Consider the following 23,297-nt stretch of genomic DNA (forward strand, 5'->3'; position numbering starts at 1 on the left):
ACTGGACCTGTTGCTCAAAACAGGGTATTTTTCTCTCTTTTAAAAGTGAAAACACATCTGGTTCACTAGTATGTGAAAGAATTATAACCTTGAAAACTGCAGGAGACAGTGCTGCAATTCGGCACTCCCTGGAACACAGCAAAAAGGGTTTTCTAAAGCCACTGGTTGTACTCAGGACACAGTCCCTGCTGAACATACAGGAAAAGGTAAATGTGTGTACATAGCTGGCATGGAAAATATACCTCTTATTCTACAGAGTTGGATTAACTCACAAGCAAATGTTCTTGAGAAAAAGTAATATCTTTACATACTGCTGGTACCCATATGTTGTGTCCCAGTGATGAGGCTACTATTTGAAAAATATTTAAAATTTTTTTCCTAACATGAATCTTGTAAAACAATTAATTATTTTTTGTGTTAGAAAAGAGTCTGCTGTTCCTCACCTTATCAGTGCGGGCTTTCAAATGAATATTTCATGGAACTGCAACTATTTCTCATTACAAAAGCAGAATTACACCTCTAGGAAGGGAACTGCAACAAAAGGTACTTGGATAATAAATACAGCTGCAGGTCTGGAAAGCTTTTGAGAATTCAAAGAACATTTGTGTACATAAACTGATGATTTATTGCCTGGGAAGAAAACTAATGTGCACTGTCAGGGATTCTGTTTATCCTTAATAAAAATTAGTAACTAAAAATACCTTTGAAATTGTGACTCAAACATCCTCACATGTAAAAACACATTCATTTTTAACATAAAGGTCTTTATGCTTCACTTCAGCAATTTTTCCCAGTATATTGATATACTTTTATACCCAATATTCCAGAGAAAAGAACCTTTTGTAAGCTGCTCTGTATATCTCTTCTATCAATTCTTTCTGAAGTTCAGAAACACTTACAGGGCACCCAGAGCTACAGGACTTTAAAAACTATCCTGGGAAATCACCTAAGTCTGCGTGTTTGACAGCAGTTTCATCACACTCCAGCCCATTTAGCCTCCCTAGTCCTCCATTACCTGCAGATGATGGTGGTTACATGTGTAGCAGTAATCGGACTCCTGGAGCAACACAACTACCTTTTGGAAGTTCAATTATCCATGAAAACCATTAATTCAGATCATAAGCTTCAATGTGCTCTTCTACACTCACTTACTGAAGTTTGTCCTATCGATACTGTGAAGTTTCCTTGTTCAATATTATTTGTTTTCCTTAGAAAGGAGACCTTTCCTTTGCACCAGCAGATCACTTGGAATAAAGAAACTTGCTCTCAAATTTCCCACTGAAATGTGAGAGAGCTCAGGCCAGCCAGGTGCTTGGGTGTCGCTGGCTTTTTCTAAGCCTCCTCACAGATCACTCGACACTTACACTATTGATTTTTATCCATTTCTTTCCATTTTCCTCCACACTCTCCTATAAGACTAACCACAACAGTTGGAGCTACTGTTCTGTAATTGAAGACAGAGGAACAGATCAAACTCTGGGAAGGTGAGAAAACAGACAGCAGAAATCAAAGTGGTAAATCTCTAATGTTCACATCTCCAGCCAATTAATCCCAGGGCATGTACTTGTTTTGGGAAAGCGAATCAACTGTTGAATGACGACCTCCTGAAGGTTTAAAAGCCAATTTTACGAAGAAGAGGGGAAAAACAAGAAAAGAATGCCATATAGTATCTAGTGTGACATCTAAGACTTAACTGTGGTAGCCACAGCGCTGTCCCCATTTCATCTGCCATCAAAAAGACCTTGCACCTTCCAGAGTTTTGTTTCTGAAGGTCTGGCAAAGAAAGGAATGGTACACTACTGAAATAAGGTAAATACAGAATACACATGAATAGGGAGGGGACCAATGAGCTGTTATTTCAGTCATGTCTGCTCCTTTACTTTGGCAAATAAAGACAGATACAAGACCCATCACAGCTGCCTCTGCATGTCAGACAGGACTGAAACAAGTGAAGAATCAAGTAAGTGGAAAAAAAACCCCCAACATGCTGAGTTAAGCTTTATGGAAATAATATCATCTCTCTGATTCTTGTTGATGCACTCTGAGAAGAAAACTGCTGTCAGCTTGTTGAGAATAAGCAACTAGGACAAATGGCCAGTACTGCTTGTTTATGTTAAACAGATGCCCTCTACCATCATTTCAAAAAGAGGAAGATAATCCTGTCTGTTCAGCCTCCTGTGAACAGTGGTTTAGACACACTGCTGCATTAGTACCTTAAAGTGAGTTGCTATCACATATCTTCCTTAATTAACACTATTGCACAGATATCATAAAGTAGGACTACATGGAAACACCTATTAAATGGACATACTCTCACATGTACTTCCAACTAATCAATCACATTTTCCACTAGGCAAATCTTCACATACAACAATCCTGTTTGGGGAAGCTCTGCTCCTAGAAACGCTCTCTGAAACCTAAAGCCAGGATGTCAACACACTCCACATCACCAGCTCTCAGCCTCCCCCAAATCAGGTGTGATGCAAGTCATACCAACTTCTGTTAGCACAGGTGGACTCAGATGCACCCCAGCAAGATGCCTCACACAGTTGATAAACCTGCCCTTTTGCTCCTCAGTGTTTGGGCTGGCAAAGTTGAGCTAGAATAAGTGAAATTCACACCAGAAATGAGGTGTAGGCCAAGTCTTTGCATCAGTCAAAGCACTTCTGGTACAGTCATGGCCAAGGGGTAATCATGGAATTGTTGCCAACTCACAGTATACTCCAGGCTCAATGGAGCCATTAACTATCCCACAAACAGAGCATTACTTTAGTCATTTTCATCAGGCACATCAAAACAAAAGAAAAATGTGGTGCTTCAACAAAACAGGGCAAAGGGGTAGCTAGAGATTGGATCAACAATTTGCTGATCTGGATGATGTATTTAAGGTTTTTTTTATAGTTTTGACACAGGATCCTACATGCCACGAATGCAAACAGTAATTCGTCTAAATATATATGAGAAAAACTTTGCTCAAGTTTTAAAATTCTGATTTTTCTTAAGCAAAAGACACAAATATTCTAAACTAAAGTCTCTGACCCAGCATGTGAATTTTACAGTGAAATGAGAGCCTGAGGAAGAAAGTCAAGGAAATAACACACAGTGGTGGTTCAGCTGAAATAAAAGCTAGTTCAGTGGCTGAACTACACTAACTCCTTCAAAGATTTGCCCATAGCATGGCATTATAACCCCTTATGCACCATCCAAGTACATAAATGAGGTGTCCTGCCTCTTCCTTACTCTGTCTTGGTCCTAGCTTATGATGCTCAAGTTGTGAATTCAGAGGAGAATGCTTTGGGTCTGTAAATAAACCCGTGGGTTTGATGTGATAGTAACAGCAGAGCACTTGCGACTCACAACAACCAAACTTGGAGGCCACCTGGAATCTTGTCACAGCTGTTGTTTACTACAGAACGTGGCAGAAAAGAATCAACTCAGTGGGGAGCTGGGAGCTGAGGACTCAGAGGAAGTGCCAGAGGGGCAGATGGCACTGAGGAGCAGGGGAAGACTTTGCTTTGCAAAAATATGTGTGTGGTTCATCTATTTATTTCAATAATACGTCACCTTTGGGTCCATTTCAATGTCTCATTTCTTTATGATAGTTATACCACATTTAGAGATCAAATCCTCTCAGAAAACCATCCCGTGTCACCCCTATAGGCAATGCTCACATTGCCTTTGGGACATGACATCATCCCTCAATGGTTCACCAGAAAATAAATCGAACTCTTAACCAACTCTCCTAAAGAAAAAATCTAAATTATGCTTAAGAGTCTGTTATTGTCATATGAAATAACGAGGTCGAGTCAAACTTGCTGCATCTTTCCTCCCCTCTGCTTGACCTCTGTCTTCTACAAAAGCTACAGCTGTGCCTTCACTCAGTCCCCAAGTCAGCCAAGCACACGACCAGTGTCTGTGTGAGAAACGGAAGCCCTCTGGGTTTTCTCACCACCTATACCAAACCAGTCAGAGCTGAATCCCAGGGTATTCTTACCAGAATTTCTAGGGAAGAACTGGTTAATTTCACCTTTCTCCATTTTTCATTTACTACTTATCACTTCATTTAGCCCTTATATTAGTGCAATAAAAAGCAGCTGTCTGGCCAAGCATGCTCAGTCCAAGTGACCTTGTATTCTTGTTTGTGTTTACCACATAATCAGCAGGGAATTCCATTTTCAAAATACAAGGCTTCATAATCCATTAGCACTAGAGATTGGTCCAGGGCTCTGGATTTACTGGTCACATGTAGCAAGGAATAAAAATATGAGCGTACAGCCAGATTAATCTCCAGACTTGTAAAGCATCCCCACCCACCGTCCGTGGGTCAGTCTCATTCAAAGTCACATATGAATATTAGCATAATTCTTAAATACTTCTAATGCCCTTCCCACAGTACATGAAGAAAAAATTAAATGCTACCTGCCTGACAAGTATGAAGACACACAATAACTAACACCATGCTCATATATTCCCCTTGTTTCATAAGTGGAACATAAATACTGATGTTCCTATTAATACAACAACAACCCATGTCTCCCCCAGNGAATCACTTTCACTGCTCTTAATTTTAAATCAAAAGTCTTCAGCAAGTCCAAGCAGTTTAACTCACCATCAAGTTCAATAAATCAAATAAAAGAATCAATGGAAAGCATTTCAAAAATGTAACCTTGGTAACGTGTAAAATGCTTCCCCAGAACTTACACTCATTTGCTTTATTTGCTGTTTTAGGAAATGAAATATAACACATAGGCAGAAGGACATTAGTATCACAACATTGCATCTCCCAAGCCTAATACTGCATGTGCTCTCCTGGACGGCACTTTTTGCACTGTGCTTTAAAAATCTGCAGCCTGGCAAGTTAGGTGATTGAAAAATAATCATATTTCACGTTGACAAAATGGAAAATGGAAGTGTTCAATAGGAAATAATAATTCATATTTATTCTTTATGTCCGTGCACAGCACTTTAAACTGAATTTGTTTCACGCTTTTCACTGATAAAATGAGAATAAACTCAATGGTGTTATAACAGCATCTGCCATTTGAAGAATCAACATTTATCAGTGTTACCACCCAATTCTAACTGTGGTCTTACACAGCTCTTCTTCATGCAGCACTCAGACTGAAAATGGTGATTATTTTGTGCACCATTATGTGATTTTTGTTGGCAAATACTTATTTTTGAGTTGCAACATAATTATTCAGTATTTATTTATCTACCAGGATAAACAATCTCCGATTCACACTGAGAGAGAAAACTTCAAAATATTTTGCTGTTCATTTCAGTATCTCGTAACTAAGATGTTTACTAGTTCTTATCCCATTCTGATCTGAAAGGCATGCCATTATTCCCACAGCTCATCCAGGCTAAGCAGAAAAACCTTTTCTTTACAATAGTGTCCCCTGGCAGCTGAAGAATGTCAAACAGAGGTGAAACAAAGTAGGATCACTCTCCACACTTTGTATGTCTTCCCAAAATGCCAAGGACAGTCTCATTTTGAGTAACGATTCTGACCTTCTAAAGATTACCACACTCTAGACTTCTCAGGTTTTCTCCTGCTTGGGTTTTTTTTTGAGTGAAAGTGAGCATTTTTTTCTCAGCTTTACTAACTTTTGCTGCTTATCTCCTATGTGAATCCACGACAACCTTCCAACAGTGGCAGTTGTCTGCTACAGTGGCACCCAGCCATAAAACACTGTTCAATTCTACAAGTTAAATAAGCATCAGAAATAAAGTTCTGCTAAGGAAACAAAAATAGGAGCAGTTTTTTTTATTCATAGGTTTCAAACCAATAAGGAACATTCACCATCATGATATTAATATAGACTGCTTCTATATCAAGCACTCACTTTATGGCAGTTTTTTTTTAGGGATTTTCTCCAAAGCAGGCATCAAGGGCTTGCATCAAACCATCAACTGTTCCATAAAGGTAATCAAAAAAGCAGAGTTCAGGGATGAGTCATTTTCCTTTTCAACCCTACCTGAACCCTGTCTGCTGCCACACATGGAAGTCTGCCCAAGCTGAAAACAGTCTCCCCCAGAGCCGTGCACACCACCACAGAAAGGCTCCTCAAAAACAAAGATGGAATTCAACTATGTGTAGTCCACCAGGCCGAGGTTTTGCTACTTACAAGGCACAGCATGGCGATAAAGGTTGTCTCTAATAGTCTGCTGCAAGTCGTGATCCGGCGATCCTTTCTGAAACCTCTGGTTGAGATAATGTCGCAGATCTTTGTTCAGTCTGCTTCCTGCAAAGAAAAAACAGCCATTTATTTATTTCTAAATGCACACAATTAACATTTCCAATTGAGGCAAATGTTAGATTTCCATTCAGAGTCCCCTAAATTATGCCATGCTGACTTTACGAGCGGAGGCTCATCTTCCTCTACAAATGGCTAATTACCAAAAATAACTCGCTGTAAACAAGAGGTCTCTCTTGTCTCATAATGCATCTTTCTTCCTGTGGTGTTAAACAGATCATCATTCCCTTTTATTACTTATTTGTCTGAGCAAATGGAGAAAGACAGATGATGGGAAAAAAGAAAAATAAAAAAGGTAGAGTATTGCTTTTGCAACTCACTGGAGGGTGAGCTGGGCAGACAGACAGAAGGCAAAAGCTGCTCCCATTGGAGGTACTAATAAAGCTGAACATGGCACAAAATCAAATAAGTGCTATACTTTGTATTAGTATCTACTACAGTCCACAGCAGGAGTTAGGAAAGAATAGACTGAAGGAGTTAAGAGCACCTAAAGTCCTTAAAAACAACAAAATAGCATCCAATGCTTTTCACTTAAATGTATTTATTCCCCCATTCAGTTTTGAACACTTTTAGAAGTGTGCCAGAATAAGATAAATGAGTTAAAAATAAAACAACCAAAAAAAAAATGTAGCTGTTAATGATCAATGCCAGTTGCTGAATATCAAATCCTTTCCTGTAACAGCACATATAAGGTGAAGAAACTTAATGAAGTCTTTCCCCTCAAAATATTTCCAAGATGGGAATAGGGAATAACATTGACATTAATTTGACTGAAGAGCAAAAACAGGGATAAAAACTCTTCTGTTCTAAAAAGAAAAGAAAAAAAGCACTGGAAAAGCTTCCGAAAAATGAAACCAGGATGATAAAAGCCAGGAGCAGTTGCAACACAAGGACCAAGACAGTGGGCTGGGATGCTGCAGCCTGTTGTGGACATCGGCCTCCAACGTGTCCCGAGGTCAGCTGGGGACTGGGCACTCCCTGCCTCTCCCAACACAAGGACTGGGAGACACCAAGGAAAGGTAATGGGAGCCCAGTTCAAAATCATGCAGCAAGGGCATAGTTCACACAGGCTGTGCAGATCTCACTGGAGAGCACTTTCAGTGCAACAAGGTTATTGAGGAGACTCAAGGGGAAATAGAAAAGACAGACCCACTGGGGGTTGCAGAATCATAGAATGGTTTGGAATGGATTTAGAACAGGTTGGAAGGGACCTTAAAGATCATCTTGCTCTCATCCCCTGCTATGGGCAGGGACACCTTCCATTAGACCAGGTTGTTCAATGCCCCATCCAACATGGCCTTGAAAAGAAGGGGGTGTAGGAAATCCCTTGAGTTGAAAATTAATTGCTGGTGGCTGAGAAACCTGGGAAAGAAGTGGGGGAATATCAAATATCTTGCTCTTTTCCTTTCCTTTGCCAGGCATCTTAATTATGGCCTCAGCTGGAGCCAAAATGTTGGACTACATGGACCTCAGGCTGAACCACTGCAGCTGTTTCTGTGGTTTTTTATCATTTGCATTATGATTTTTTTGGATTATTGAGTATGTAATGGAGAGATCATCTCAGTGCTTCTGGACACTGAACATAGCACCACAGTTGCAGATTCCTGGCTGGAGCCTCTAGGAATCACTGCAGAGCAAATCAAGAATAATAATACTGCAATGGAGTGCAGTTGGACGGTGGGATTGGCAGCTGGCAGCAGCACCAGGCAAAGGGTGACATGAGCAAGTGGAAACTGTGACATGCCCATGGACAGGATCAGCCTACCTGCCTACTGCAGCCCTGCAATATTTTAACATAGATGTTGGTTTAGAAACAAAACTAAACACAAAAAAAACCCCTCTGTACTCTGCAGTACTAAGTCAAATTTTAAAAATAACTACGTGATTTGTATTTATGTTCTCCTGACAGCTTTTTTGTTTAATTAAATCTCTTACTGAAGAAAGGAAGGCTCAGGCAGCTATTAACAGAAGGAAAATTTTTAAAGACCAAGATGCTCATTACAGAAACGGCTCAAACAACAAAACTGAAATTAAGGGAGATATAATTGGCTCAACACACTTTGCTGAGTGACCCCAGCAACATCCCTCACTCCAAGAGCAGATTATCAACCCATTTTCTAACCAAAGGTCTCCAGTTATTACACCATAAAACTGGTTTCCCACATAGGAGGCACCTGGAGGGTTTCGTAGACCTGTGGGCTACAGTTTTTCAATATCAGAGCTGACTTTCCAAACCCCAGATGTTTGATTTCATATCACATTGTTTTACTCCAGAGGGAGACTGGGCACAAAAAAAAGAGCACCTGCTAAAATAATAAAGCAGTTCTTTATCTTTTAACTAAACAGTCCATATTTTTCTTTGCACAAGGTGGTTTTTCCTAGCAAAAATGGATAACTATGACAAACAGTTTGGACATAATGCAAGGGTTTATTCCAGTGGAGAAATTAATGCACTGAACTGCATGTATCACATAACGTAAACTTTCTCCCAAAATACTGTGTGATCCCTGGTTCAATGATTTATGGCAAAATAATATCTTGAGGTAAAAAAGCTCTGCTGAGCTAGGGCTTGTTTGACCACAGAAAATATGCAATTTACTGATGATACCTGCTTTTAGCTTCCCTCTGTGCCCATTCCATCTAGCATCTCAGTCTATTATGGCCCTGCTGGAAAGTTTGGTTATTTGGTTTATGCAGTAGCTGGGATTTCCCAGCTGAGTCACTGAAGCACTAGTTTAGAAGGCAGTTGCAAAAACAGGGGCTGTAGAAATACTTGCACTCACATGAGTGTCCCCTCAGGGAGCTCACAGTGATGCTTATTTCTATTACATTTATTTTAAGCGGGAAGGAAAAAAAAGAAAAGGTGAAAAAAACCCCAACCCCAAAAAAGCTTGCTAAGCTACATTCCTGTTGCTAAATTCCAGAAAAGTCTTGACAAGAATAAAGTCTTCTTGCAGCCCTGACAATCTCTGTTCTGCAGTGGCTGAAACCACAGCTGTGGGCACAAGCAGGTTCACCCCACTCAGCTCACTCCACTGCATGGCAGAAGAAAATGAGCTGACACAGAAACTAACTCTATGTAGAAAGCTGCCAAAGGGATCCAGCCTGGAACATGTTGGATTCTTTACCATTTCAAATGTTTCACTCCACTCTGATCTTTCCCAAGAATCTCCTCAAAGCTGAGAGGGCATGTTCTTGGTACTGGCATTATTTAGTAGATTCTAGTGGTAGACGCAAGTTTATGAACTCTGATATACTCTGAGCCTGAAATGTATGCACCCATAATCCCCGAGAACCTGAAAAATATGCCAGTGACATTTCAGCAACCTCCTCTGTGCAAATCATAGCAGCAAAATTCCTTCTGATCCTCAAGGGCACCGCTGGCTTGTGCAAACTCACCCTGAGAACAAGCCTCACCCTCTGATGGCTTCTGTCCAGACACCAGCCACCACCAGGCTGGGTGGATGGGCAGATGCCCAGAACCTCCTGCCTTTATGCACAAGTCTTCCCTTTGTAAAATCCAAATCCATGTGTAAGTTGTGCTCAAGAAAATACCTGGTACCAGTTTCCTTAGAGATGAGCTGTGTTAATCAGAAGTATATACTGCCCTTCAAAATACTCCTCTGTTCTCATGGAGACTGGATTTTACATTTACTCTGTTGAGATGCATTCTCTGCTAAAAGCATGTGAAGGGGTCCAACAGTGATAATAATGGAGGAACAAGAGAGACAACCCAAGCCCAGCAGTTTTTGAAAGCAGAGCATACAGGTCTGAAGACCCACTGCTCAGCTCTTCGTTCCTGCTGGCCAGGACATGCTGGAAATTACTTATTTGCACACAGAAAAATCACTTTGTTATTTCTGTAATCAAAATTAGGCTGATACATGTAGCTTTAGAAAATGAAAGATACAAAAAAATGCAAAACTCATCAAAATTTACAAGCTTTCATAAGTAAAACATGTTCAAAGGTTTTTGTTGCTCTTGCAACAGTTTCTTTCCCCTTTTTTCCCCAGTGAACAAAGCCAATGCCCCTTTTTCATATAAAGATACAGTCAGAGAACCAGCTTTCCACTGTTTCTCTCCCCATAGTACTACTCCAAATTTGAGATGTTTCCATTTCATTATCTGAATCCTTCCCTACCTTTGAATGAAACAAAGAGCAACTCACTAAATGGCTGCTTTTCTCAGTTATTCTTAATTATTATACTGTATTTTAGAGAACAACAATCATCCTCCCCCACCACTACATCACAACAACAATATTTTAGTAGTAAAAGGAAACTCAAGGGGGAAACATCTGTCACAGAAAAAAAAATATTTACTGACATATGGTTTTCTGAGAAACAATAAACCCTCCTTGTCAGTTTTGTGCAGCTCAAAATGTACCTTAGATGGTTTTGTGATTAATGAAATATATTGACTTTTTCTAAACACATTCTTTTCAAACCTGCAATTCTGTCACACATTTTTTTATGGGTGCATACATTTCAGGCTCAGAGTATATCAGAGTTCATAAACTTGCGTCTAACTCCAACAGTTATGTGACATGAAGTCACTAGAGAAGCTGTGCTCTGACACTTACTGCTACAATTCCCACTTTCTGCAGGAAGAAAGCTGCAGGTGGGATCATCCAGCACCATCTTTGCTCTGTGAGAACATCCTCTCTTTGAGAGCAATCCCACCACTGAGCAGCAGTACAGACCCGGGGGCTGAAAGCCTCTTCTTGCCTTACTGACATCTTGGCTTGCAATAAGGAAAGCAGACTGCATAAGTGACCAAGCAAAACCTGATTTTTTTTTTTTTCCCAAGAAAAAGCTGAGTGTGAACATCGCAAGGCTGCCAGCACCTTCCTGCCAGCTGGTGGAGAGACTATGCCAGAACTGCGCAATGTGTGTATTCTGAAGATATATTTTAAACTCATGTTTTATGCCTTTGGAAAGTATCATTTTATAGTTTATATTAATTACTGCAGCTGTTTTATCCCATTTATGTTTAGAGATGGTCATAGATAATCCTGATAAAGAGCCATACTCTGACAGAGCCTATAGATGCTCGTGCAAAGATGGGTCAGGGTCAAGCCCGGGACACACTGGTCCCTGACCTATATTACACTCCTGTAAGCAGATTACACCAGTATATATTTTTTTGCTTTACCCTCCTTTGGGAAGGCTATCAATTGCTACATTCACAGGGGCTGATAGCATCTGAACTGGAAAAATCCATTTTCCATTCCTGAATTGCAGCAGAATGCCCCCTCTCTTGTCAGGAACTCTGTTTAAAGGCGTCTTTAGCAGAGGGATTCTCTCTGGGCAGACAAAGACCATTTCAAAACAACAGGGCCATGGAGCAATGAAAGGTTAAAGGCCTCACTAAAGGGATAAAAGTGCAATAGAGTCATCTGGATTAAGGCTCTCTCTCGCCGCCCTGATGTCTACATCGAGAGGGAAGGATTCAATTTTTTAAAGACACATGCTGGATTTGCAGTATAAACCCCTGATTGTAACATACTGTCTTTCATCTGAAGATCTCTATCTGGAGGTATTTAACAAACACTAATAAGTTATCATGGCTGGCAGGGTTTTACTTCTGTGCTACAAAACGCAGAACTGCAGAAAAGAGGAAAAAAAACCTACAAAAACCAAACAAAAAACCCCAAACCTTGCTCGTTTAGAGGCATGAGCAGAGAACCTGCAGCTCACATTTTTTAAAGCAGCAAGTGGACTTGAAACCTCAGTTGACTGGCCTTTGTGGTTGGGTGACTTCTCTCATGCTCCTCTTTCCAGGGCTGCTGCTCCTAGCAGAAGGCACTCAACACAAACTCATCTATAATTAGAGGCAAAATAGTTCCCCTTAACTATAAAGTACATTAAGTAACCTGGTTATAAATCTATCAACTCCCTTAAAAAAACCCACATTTTTAAAAGAAATATTAAAATATTAATAATGTAACTCAAGACAACTTAGCACAACAATAGTGCCAGGGCACCATCACAGTCTCTTACTAATACTTGCAATGGATTTTCATCAAGTCCTTGTGAAAAGGTGGCCCTGAGACTCACATATATATATTTTGTTAATGCCTGGAGAGATTCTTATTATTCTATTTCTGGATCAATTAATAGGATAATTTTCAGAGTAAGGTACTGGAGGCAGCAACATCTTAAAAATGAAGGCTGAGTAGATTTTTATCATGTAACAAGACTGCACTGGTAACCACATCATCAGAAAACATTCCTAATCCCAGCAGTTGTTATAGAAATGATAATAGTTTGTGCTACATCGTTTCAGTCTGTCCCATCCTTGTCTTCCAGCTGCTGTCCAAAAGTGATTATAAATAATGGGGCTATAAAAGCCATTCAATAATTAGAAGATTCATTGGCCATATGCCAGCAGTGACAAAAGAGAGTGATTTATGTAAGATGAGTCTGTCACATCTGCCAGATCACAGTTTCATTACGCCTGTGGCTTTAAGGTCACAGTTTAGCACTGTTCCAACAGCCATTTGTCAAGGGGGTGCTGGGGAGAAGAGGTGCAATACATCATGGTTTTGTTTGCTTTCTTGTTTTAACTACTAAGTAAATAAGTAAATAAAGTCCAGCACCTACATTTGTTATTTCATGTCTCTTGTGAGGTCAAAGATACAAGAAAACATTCATCATGGTTGGCCAGAGTTCAAATAAGATCACAAAGCACAAACATCCAGTTTAAAAGCCTTAAGCATTCATGTGGCTTCTTAAATTCAATATATACTAAGCATGTTCTGTCTTCCAGCCACCCATGAAATGAAGGCACCTTGTAAACCCGTAACATGTTGGTAAATTAATTGCTACTACATTTTCCTAACACAAGTAAACTTAAAAACCTTTTATGGCTCAGTGTTCTAAACTGATATATAAACATTGCCATGGGAGTTTCAGCTTAACAATTAACATGGCTCAGCAAACAACTAATTTGATCCCAATCCCATTTTCTCCTCTTTTTTTTCTTCTAAACAAACAAACAAAAAACACCAATGAACTTTTATTGCTGGGGACCAATACCAGTACTATAAAGTCCAGATGTTTGGATGTTCCCCATAAAAGCTTCAATAACGTCATCTGTTATTGTCAATGATTGCTTCCATTCCAGTGTGGACAGTCTCTGGTGAGGAAAAACTACTGGTCTGAGGGTACAAACTGGATCTCTGTTGGAAATGCTACACCCAGTCAAAGTCAGTATATTACTGTAATTTGTACCAGCCTCCTAGAGCCAGACTGCAACAGAAGAATTGCTCAGATCAGAGCCTGGATGCTGCCATTATTCTAACAAATCCATGCCACAACCAAAGCAAAATGACTGCTCATCCTTTACCCACACCTTGAAGTAAAACATAAAACGCTTCCCAATTTTTATGCTTTAAAACCTTCTCAGAACAACAAAGCCTCATCCATTGCAAAAGCCTTCCAGTGGAAGGAAATTATGATAAGCTGGAGGGTTCTGCCATAAAGAATTGCACAGAGTTACAGGATGAACTACCTACACAGCAATAAAACTCCACTTTGATGGAGCATGGTTAAGGCTTCAGCAGCAGCCTGGCTGCTGAATCAGCAGCGAGCACTTCAGTGCAGCTAGTAATTCCTGTCTGGAGAATGAATAACACTTGTTACTTTATTACTAACAGAACTTCTTAAAATATTATTTTAGGTGTAAGCTGTGAATCTGAAGGAGATGTATTCACTCAAAACTTTCGGGTCGTGTTCAGAATCAGGCGCAACCAAGAACTTTCTTGGCACGGTACCTTTGGTATCACTCTCAACCTGCATGGGTGAATGAACCAACACTGAAGTGGTAATTCAGCATTTGCTGCTACAGAAATGCACTTAACAGATCATAAATCCCTGGTGAAACTATTCTACGAGCACCTCACCTCATCTACTGCATTCACAGGGTGCTCCACCTTATTTTCTGTGCATTAATAGGGATTCACGTTTCTACTGCAAATTTAAACAAATAGCCTTTCAGTTGAGAAGTGCCAGAAAAACCCACAGAGCTCAGCCTTGGAGGTTGAAAAGAAAAAAATATTGTTATTTATACACCAGGCCTGAAAATTTTGAACACTTGTGACAAACAAACTTCTGTTGCCCCCAGCAGAATTCAGGCCACCAATACCAGCAAATCCAGCAGTAAGCCAAGCCTTTCTCCCCCTTTGGCCTCTTCAAGCTTCTGGCGTCCTCAAAGTTCCAGCCCTGAATTCTTAAAGCTCTTGGGGAAGAAACTTTCCTTCACCCTCCAACATCTTTGCAGCCCAGGATAACCCTGACCTGGGATAGAGGGAGGCCACACAGTCACGATGGCACCCCCGGAAGGGGAGCATGGTCTGCCACAGGCAGACAAATCAGATCTTTCTATCTCAAGAAGGAACTATTTTATTACTCTCTTCCACAAAATACTGAGGTTTGAGTTTGGTTTTTTTTTCTGTGCCTGAGCAGGTCATTGTTGGCAGGTGACACAAATTACTGGGGATTGCTAAAGCTTGTGTTTACATGAAGCAAAAACTTGATGCTGTTGATCTTTGCCACAGCTTTGCTACAGGCTACAGCAGGTTTCAATGCAGAGGGATCCTGCCTTAAAGTAACAGCATGAAGAATATGAGAACATTTTCTGCTCCTCTCTTCTTAAATCATGTGATAGCCCTTTTGTGTCCATATGGATCCCGAAGCACCACAACACTAAATAAACGATGACATTTCTCCAGAGAAAGTGGCAACCATATCTGCCCCAGTAAAGTCTAAGGAGGGAAAATCTGATACATGTGATGTAAAAATATGGGTAGCTGAAAATATGCAGCTCAACAGCAAGAGCACATGACGAATAGAAAAGGGAAAAGAAAGGTCAGCAGTAGTAATGAGTGCTGGCCTTAGATACCTCTAAAACACATTTGAACTGGCCAGGCACAGAGCTTCAGAAACACGACACTGGTGCATCCATATGGATGCTGGAAGATGTAGAGCCAGCCAGGGTGCTTCACAGGCATAGTTAATTATGAACCCAACTAACTATTAAGAGCTGGAGATTAACCACTCCTACACTGCTACTGACTCATAGGAGACCTCTTTTCTTCCCCCCATGCCATTCTCAAAAAGTGCTGCAAGCTCCCCAACTCTTGCCTCAGCTTTTTGTTTTCCTTGTTCACTTTGACAAATCCATAGACACACAACAAGGAGAGAGTCCAGACTGTCAGGTGGTCTCTGGGAATGACAGTAGAGAGCAAGGTGAGCCAAGGTGAGAGAAGGGACCTGCTGGGATGACAAATGCAGAATATTTTCCTAATAAAATGAAAAATCTCCAAGATAAAACTGCAATCCTGATTAACAGCCATTAATATTAACATTAATACTGATCAGTGTTTTCACGGGAAAGCTCAGGGAGGTAGGTGTGCAAAGAACAAGGTAATGCAACATTCTCTAGACCTGTTTTCAATGAAATTTGGATTAGCATCATGCTAAATACTTTAGACAGTTCTGTGGCCAGATCAGTGTTGAACCAGAGTTAACTGACTGACAATCAAGCTGCAACATTAAAGCTATGTCCATAAATGCTTCCTCTTGGCAGTGACCTTAAACCAAGCGCCCTGAGCAAAGCCTCAGCTCTGCAAAACTTTACAGAAAGCCAGACCCAGAGGTGAACTTAGAGAAGCAGAGACATTCCTCTGAGGAAGGCTTTCTGTCTTGCACACAAAGACACTGCTGTGTTGGGGCATTTTTCACTGTGTGTTCCAGCAAGAAAGAGCAATGAGGAGTACGGAGCGGTCAATAGTGGCAAGAATCGTTGATGCTGCCACGTAGGCTTTTTTAAAAAAAAAAAAAAAAGTAAGAAAGAAAATAAAAAAATCCCTCCTACACAACTGAAGTGAATGCAGAATGAAGCCATTGTAAGAGAGTGCCATGGGATGCAGCCTCTTTCCACGAGCGGCTCTGAAAGATTGAGGCTGAGCGGCTCACGCCCCGTCTGCGCTGAGCCTTTCCATCAATGAACACAGACCAGGCTATGTGAGCAACCCAACCTTCCGGTCATACCTCATCAGGAACACACAGCCTGCCTGGGAGCCACACAACAGCGTTTGTCACTGACACCTACTCTGTACAACTGTGTTGTGTGAAGCAACCTGGATAAGGGAGCGTTGTTTCTTTTCCTTCACTCCGAGTCTCAAGCTGCCAGCAAGCCTTGCCTTTTCTGGGATGCAGGGAGGGCTTATGGGAGGCAGCAGAAGTAGGGCATGGGGTGAAGAAGAAAGTCTAGCTCGAACAGTAAGAAAAGGAAAATCAAGATGAAAGGCACTTGCAGTCTTTCACTCCAAGGAAACGACCCGTTTCTGGAAATGAGATGCACATCTCTGTATGTCTCCTGAAAGGAGTTACCATATGTTCTAAAAGCAGGATATAATATTTGAGCTGTAAAAGCCAAATCAGCTTGAGAAACAGACGGTATTACAATGCTTTAGCAGAACAAGCCCCACATAACAATATGCCAACAAACTCATTTTCTAGAATGGCACTAGGAAAATATTTGCAAAATCTGAAACCCATTCCCTAAATACAGCATTTGGTTCTTCCAGAAAAATGGGAAAAAAGTTACACATATGCCAGAATTGGGGAATTTTAAGTAGCTATTCGTATTCTTTGATTTTTTGCTTGCTTTTCTCCATAATTTAGGCATGGATAGTAGGTTTCACTGCTCTTTTTTAAACCTCAAACTCCTTCAGCAGTCAAGTCATTCTTGTTCCTCCTTGATTGCTGGAGGGACAAACTCCCATATTGCCCAGCCAGGTCACCTCTGAATACTAATCACAGCATTACAGTTTTTCACTCTGACCTCATGGGCTCCGGGGCACATGTCAATATTAACAGCCTCATTTCCAGAGGCACTGAATACATAAAATCTAATGCTGAGAACCTGTGATTGTCAGGCCATAAACCACACACTAAATGCAGATATTGTCAGAACACTAAAATTTTGATGCTGCTTTTTTAATTTTTTTTTTCCCCTTCACAAGTGCCTCTATCACATAAAAAAATGGCCTTCTTGGAAGAAACCAGCTACAAATCATAATGTGTCCAAAGCATCTGCCAAATGCTTTGGCCTGTTCTCTGGTGTAGCTGGATGATACACACTCAGGTGCACCAGTGTCTCACCAAAGAAAAATAAATTATTATTTTCCTCTGCAATACACCCATGTACAGAGGGCTACAGGTTAATTTTTCAACTTCCTCCAGCAATTTCCCAGAAACAAGATTTTTGAAGAAGCAAATAAAATCAGAAACAAGACTTGCTGTGGTCTCTCCGTAGCAAGTGAAGGTCCTGCTCCTACTACACTATTTTCAAAGAGCACAACTAAGCTGAACCTCAGATGGACCTGCTTTTTTCTTTTTCCTATTTTAAATGTAATTACACACTTGTGTACACATAGAATAGACACCGAACTACAAGCATAGAGTACAAAAAGAAGCACACAGGCAACAATGCTTTGCAATTTACAAAGTCAAGCTCTCAAAGCTGAAAATAATTATGAGCTAAATCTGTTGGGAAAAAACATTTAAATGGAAAAACGTGTATAACAGTTGGGAGCTGTTGAAGCACACTTTACAAGAGGCACAAGAAGCCACAAAAATGGAATAAGAAGGTCACACTGGTTTAAAAAACAACCTGGCTTATAAGGAAAGTGACTGCAGCTTTTTTCAATTTCGTCTTGAAGACAAAGGGAAAACAAGATCTAAGCAAGTGGACTAGTTCTGTTTAATTATTCTAACTGCAAATACGTTTGTTTTATTTTTATTTTACCATTACAAGTGTCTTCTGAGTGTTGGAGGATATTCTCCATCCCCAGAAAATGTTACATCAAGATTGAATGTTTTTCTTGAAAAAACATGTTCAAGTTTAAAGAGAAATTGATTCAAACTAGTTCTGTAATGGCCTGAGCTATTACTTGGAAATGTAGTTTAGGAAGATAGTGTTGAATAGTCCGGTAAAGTATCTGGAAGAATGGGGAATTTAAAAGAGTTCAGAGCAAAATAATGCCACGAGCTGAAGCTTTTCAATCAGCTGACCAAGAACCTACACAAGTTGAGAAAACCTCAGTGGTAAAAGGAAAGTGTTAACATGACTATTCTGTTGTAAAAGCAATTCAATACACAGCATTGTGGGCCTCCCTTTTGTGCAGGAAATGGGACTGAAATTCTAAAATAAGATTTTACAGCACTGACAGAATTAATGAGTTGGCTGAAGCAAGCAAGAACTACGGCAGTCCAGTTTGTTATGGGTTTTAATAAAGTTCTACTATATCTTATTGGCAAAACTCAAAACTAACTAAGAGTGAATGAGGGCAACTTCCACATACAGTCATGTAAAAAAAAAAAAAAAGAAAGTTCTGATTTTCAGGCCTGTCTCTTCCACATAGAGCAACCCTTCTCTTCTGTAACCTCCACATTAAAGGCTAGTCAATGACAACATCTAAAATATCAAAAAACTCACATTTGAAACAAAAAAACAAGTAACTTGAATAGCCTTGGTCTCCAACATAAATTTAATACCTCATATAAAGCAAGTTTGGCAATAAAAAAAAGTACATGAAAAAACTTACTAGGCTCTGTAATAAATATCTTTTTTGCCTTGGTCACAAGGTCTTGGTTTCTTAATGAGTTTAGGAGTGCCTGTATCATGTTCCTGTCACCCCAACTTTCCCCCCCAAGAAACAAATATGAATATTACAGATGGTAAAAACCACATTTTCTTGAACAGGAAATAAATGTTTATACGTGGCATATAGCAAAACATACATTTCCAGAGACAATAGCTACAAGATTTAGACTTCTTAGTGCAGGAATTTTTAATGGAAAACACATTTTTGGGCATAAGAATTTTAATTACAAAGAAACAGCACACAAGTTGCTCCTTTAGATTTAAAGCAGAGCAGTTCTGCAGCAGAATCAAAAAGACGTGGTCTCTTTTGGTGAAAAACAGAATACTGGAATAAAGAGAGAAACGCTCCACTCGGGCATGTGGCGGGTTAGACATTTCCACAGAATGCTTTTGATCACAAAACGACATTTGTCAAAAATGAAGATATTTCTCAAGAACCTGACATTTCTGCAGAAATCAGACATAGCTCTGATGGTGCCTTTTCCAATCATGCCTTAGCCTCCCAGGCTACTCCTGCCCAATGGTTCATATGTTTCCAAGCTCAGTCAGTCAAGCCCATCTTCCTATCTCTCCCCTTCTCACAATCTTTAGACAATGCATACAGCAGGAATAAAAATTAGCACACCAGTCTGAAGGAGGTGTCTTGTGAAAGGCTACCGATACCCAGGCTTGATCTTCACACTGCCAACAAAAAGAGAACCAAAGCACCAGCTCAGTTTTGAAAACACACAAAAAATTGGTACCTCCAGAATGAAGTTTCACAGATTCTGGTTTGGTAGAAAAGGAAATACAGGCCTTTGTGGCAAGTGAACCCTCCTTTGTGTGAGCACATCTACTTAGCCGCAGGCATCTCACCCTAAAAACAATTAACTGGAAAATACAAGACCAGAAGTGGTCAAAAAAACAGTTTCCCAGAAGTCAAAGTGGAGGGAAACACTGGTTTCATTCCCATAACATTACTCTTTCCAGCAACAGACTTGGTGGCTTTCTTGCATATCCACAAAAAAGGGCTTTTGTGAAAGATTAACAGGAAAAGCAGAGATGAAATGTTTAATCAGGCTTTCCTGATGGCTTTGGCATCATGGGACTTTTCCCATTTTACAGGACACAAGTAGACCTGACCATGCTTTATGCCCATATTTGCCAGCAAGTGTCGGCTTTCCAAACTCACATGGTTCTAAGCAATTTGCAATTCTGCCAGGGAATCTTCATGCTCAAGCATCAGCTTTACTGTCACTGCCATTAAAACCAACAGCCACTTTATTTTTTAAATTATTTTGATAAGCATTCCGATGATCCAGCTAAAGACAACAAGAGAGGCAATAGAAAGCAATAAAAATCAGCATTAATTGTCTAAATACTAATTCTTCCTCAAGTTTTTATTCTTTAATTTTTGAGAGCCCTCCTTGTACTTTCTCGGTTGGTTTGCCAACAAACATTTTTCAGCCCCATTTAATCAAATGCATTTGGATGGAGGTCTCTGACTCTGAAATGGAAAGCTCTAATCAGCTTATCCTCAAATTCATTTTATGCTTCTCTCACTTTTGGTAGTGCATAGTCAAAGCCCTGGAATTTCTGCAAGGCTGAAAGACTTTTTAAGCAACACAGGCACACTTGAAGCCTCTTGTACTCCATCTACAACTGGAGGAGAAAAACAAGCTGTAGAGGTCTAAACTGATCCAGCAAGAGATGCAAGGAAGCACAGTATGGGCCTCACATTTCTGCTGAGTGAATGTCACTGTGGTTTCTGCTTTTATGTTACTTTGGGACTTCCTAAAGCTATACCTCCACTCATTAAGTCATCAGGAGATTTTCTGCTGACTTAAAAGGACTCTGGGTCAGAACCTCCCAGCTTGGCAAGAAGAAATGTCAGACCTATGGCATGCAAAAGGAATAGCTATTTATCAAAGGAGCAGTCCAGAATAATGCACTGTTCCTGCTTGAACACAGTCCCACTGTCCCACTTTTAGAGTCTGAACCCACATAGATGAACAAAGGAGGAACTTTGGAAGACAGGTAGGTTTTTAAATAGAATAGAGCATTATGCACAACAGGCATCCTGGGGCCACGGATGAACAGTTAACAGAGGGGACTCAAAATCCCAAGTCTCCTCCAGACAGGATTTCTGCACTGTTGTCCCCAGATTTATGGTCTCACACTCCCCAGCTAACAAGCCCCATGGCGAGACCCTCAGGTTCCTAGAAATAAACTCTGTTGCTGTTTCTTAGTGAGTCCAGCCAGGCTGGCATGGCAAATCCACCACCTTTGACATGTGTTTTCTCATACTTCTCTCCTGGGAGTTTTAAAATTTTATGTCAAAATATTAGTTAATTGGTCTAATTTTACGTTTCTTTGTTTTTGGCTTTTCCTTTCAGACACAGCCTTTTTCGTAATCAAGCTTTTAAAAGGAGCTTAGGAGAGTGGCCCTTTTGTGATACAATGCTCCCCTGGTCCTGCCTTTCCACCTGTGCTCAGACCCAGAAATTCCACTCAAACAAGGTACATCCACAGCTGCTGTATAAACACCATGTACACACAAGCCTACACTGCCAGCACATAAATGGCAGATGCATCTACACAGGCTGACAATTGATTTACTCATAATTTGCAACCCTTTGCAAAGGAACTAGACTTCCTAGCAATCAATGAGAAAATAACCTTGTTAGCAAATAAGCCAAGGTTCTTTTAAATTAATCAGTTCTTTTTCATCCAAACAGTATAGATAATGAAAGAGATGGTGACATTTTACATGACCTATAAAAAGTAGTGTTTCTATTTTAGGCTCTCCTTCGTATGGGTGCCAGGATGATTATGTTTTGTTTACTGGACAAAATAATCTCTTATTTGTTAAGGCTTGAATGCAATTTCATACAGTACAAAATCTTATCTTCTATTGTCTTAATTATCATCTGGAGGGTTGAAACATGAGACGATAGCACAGAGCAAAATGAATATTAATGTGTTCTCTCTGCAATTTAAAGAGAAAGGACTTGGAGTTTTCTTTTGCCCATGTACTTAACATGCCACAGCAGAATAGTGAATTATATCCCATTTAGCTGTTATTGTTTCTCCAAGTAGCACGAAGAAAACAGACATCAACCTTTTGCAGACTCCCTGCATTACAAGTGTTCAAACATACAACCTTTTCCTCTAATTTCCTTTTACATCATTTGCTCAAAAGTTTTAAAATGTTTCCTACTTAGAATGGTGTGCAAGGCTATGCCACTGTTTTTAAAGTTCTTTGTATGACACCTTTGTCACCTACAACATGTTCTCATGTCAGCCTGAAAGTAGAAGCAGCAGGAGCCTTTTCTCTCATTTACCTCATTTGCATCCTAATAGCCAGAGAATTCAACGCATGGAGGAAAAAAAGGTGCATGTATCCCGGGAGGAGATGGGGAAAAAAGAGAAAGTCTTGGACGGTGAACAGTGCACAGTGACTCCTTCCTAGGTAGAAATCAAAGGGAGCTTAATGTGCTGATTTTAAATTAAAACAATCTTAATGCATGGCCTGACTGGTTCAGAGTGATTCCAAAAGTATCAATAGGAAGCGAAAAAGACAGCACTCAGATGCAATGCTACATGGTTTAATTCTTTTGCAGTTTCATCCTGCTGTATCAGCACTGACCTTTCCAGGTCTGAAAAAGAACCGAGAAAAACAAAAACGGTTATTCTCCCTTTTTTTGAACAAAAAGAGGAACTGCATTAGACTTTTTTGGGGGGCTTCATACACACTGTTAGAAATTGAAAAGAATAAACAAAAATCAAGAAAGAGAAATATCTGTTAGAAGAAGATTGGTTTCCAAATTTGTGCTGATATGGTAGTCAAGCTATATTGACCAAAAAAAAAAAAAAATCTTTCTTCAGAAAGAGAAATTTAAGTTACCCAAAAACATAGAAACAAGGAGCTTGTGCAGCTATAACTCCTTTTTAATTTACTTTTCATGCAAAACAAAAATGCACTAGGCATATGTGTCTCTATGGCATCTTGCACCCGTTAGGAAAGTGAAGAAAACGTTTCAGGTTTGACTTGGCCCCTGTGGACTCCAGGGTCAAATACAAACACAGCAATGATCATACAAAAAATCCTTGTGCCCTAGTGCTGTTTTATGCCGTGATTATTTTAAGGCCATTTTACATCTAAACAACTGCATCAGTTTTTTCTCTTTGAGGTTCTTTTAGTTTGTTTTAACTACTTTGCAAAATCCCCAGATGCATAATTCTGCTTTAGCAGCTGCAAATTCAATCAAGTGGATTAACTTCATGCCCACCTAAGTGGTGTTCAGAATACAAAAACATTCATCATCCCAGTGTTTCTGTTGCAGCCTAGATTCACTGAAGGATGAGACAAAAGGAAGACAG

At 40.0% G+C, this 23,297-nt stretch overlaps 1 protein-coding gene across 28 annotated transcripts in view; it reads right to left on the bottom strand.

The window, feature by feature from the left end:
• The window catches only part of MAGI1 (membrane associated guanylate kinase, WW and PDZ domain containing 1), a 338,357-nt gene that overhangs the window by 163,681 nt on the left and 151,379 nt on the right, over positions 1-23,297 (bottom strand). For all 28 annotated transcript variants that reach the window (XM_017826868.1, XM_017826867.1, XM_017826866.1 and 25 more), the window contains exon 2: positions 6,132-6,248. In XM_017826868.1, the coding sequence (XP_017682357.1) occupies positions 6,132-6,248 (117 nt within the window). The remainder of the gene's footprint in view (positions 1-6,131; positions 6,249-23,297) is intronic.

The sequence above is a fragment of the Lepidothrix coronata genome, unplaced genomic scaffold (genome assembly GCF_001604755.1).
Source record: "Lepidothrix coronata isolate B3197 unplaced genomic scaffold, Lepidothrix_coronata-1.0 Scaffold131, whole genome shotgun sequence".
Lineage (NCBI taxonomy): Eukaryota > Metazoa > Chordata > Aves > Passeriformes > Pipridae > Lepidothrix > Lepidothrix coronata.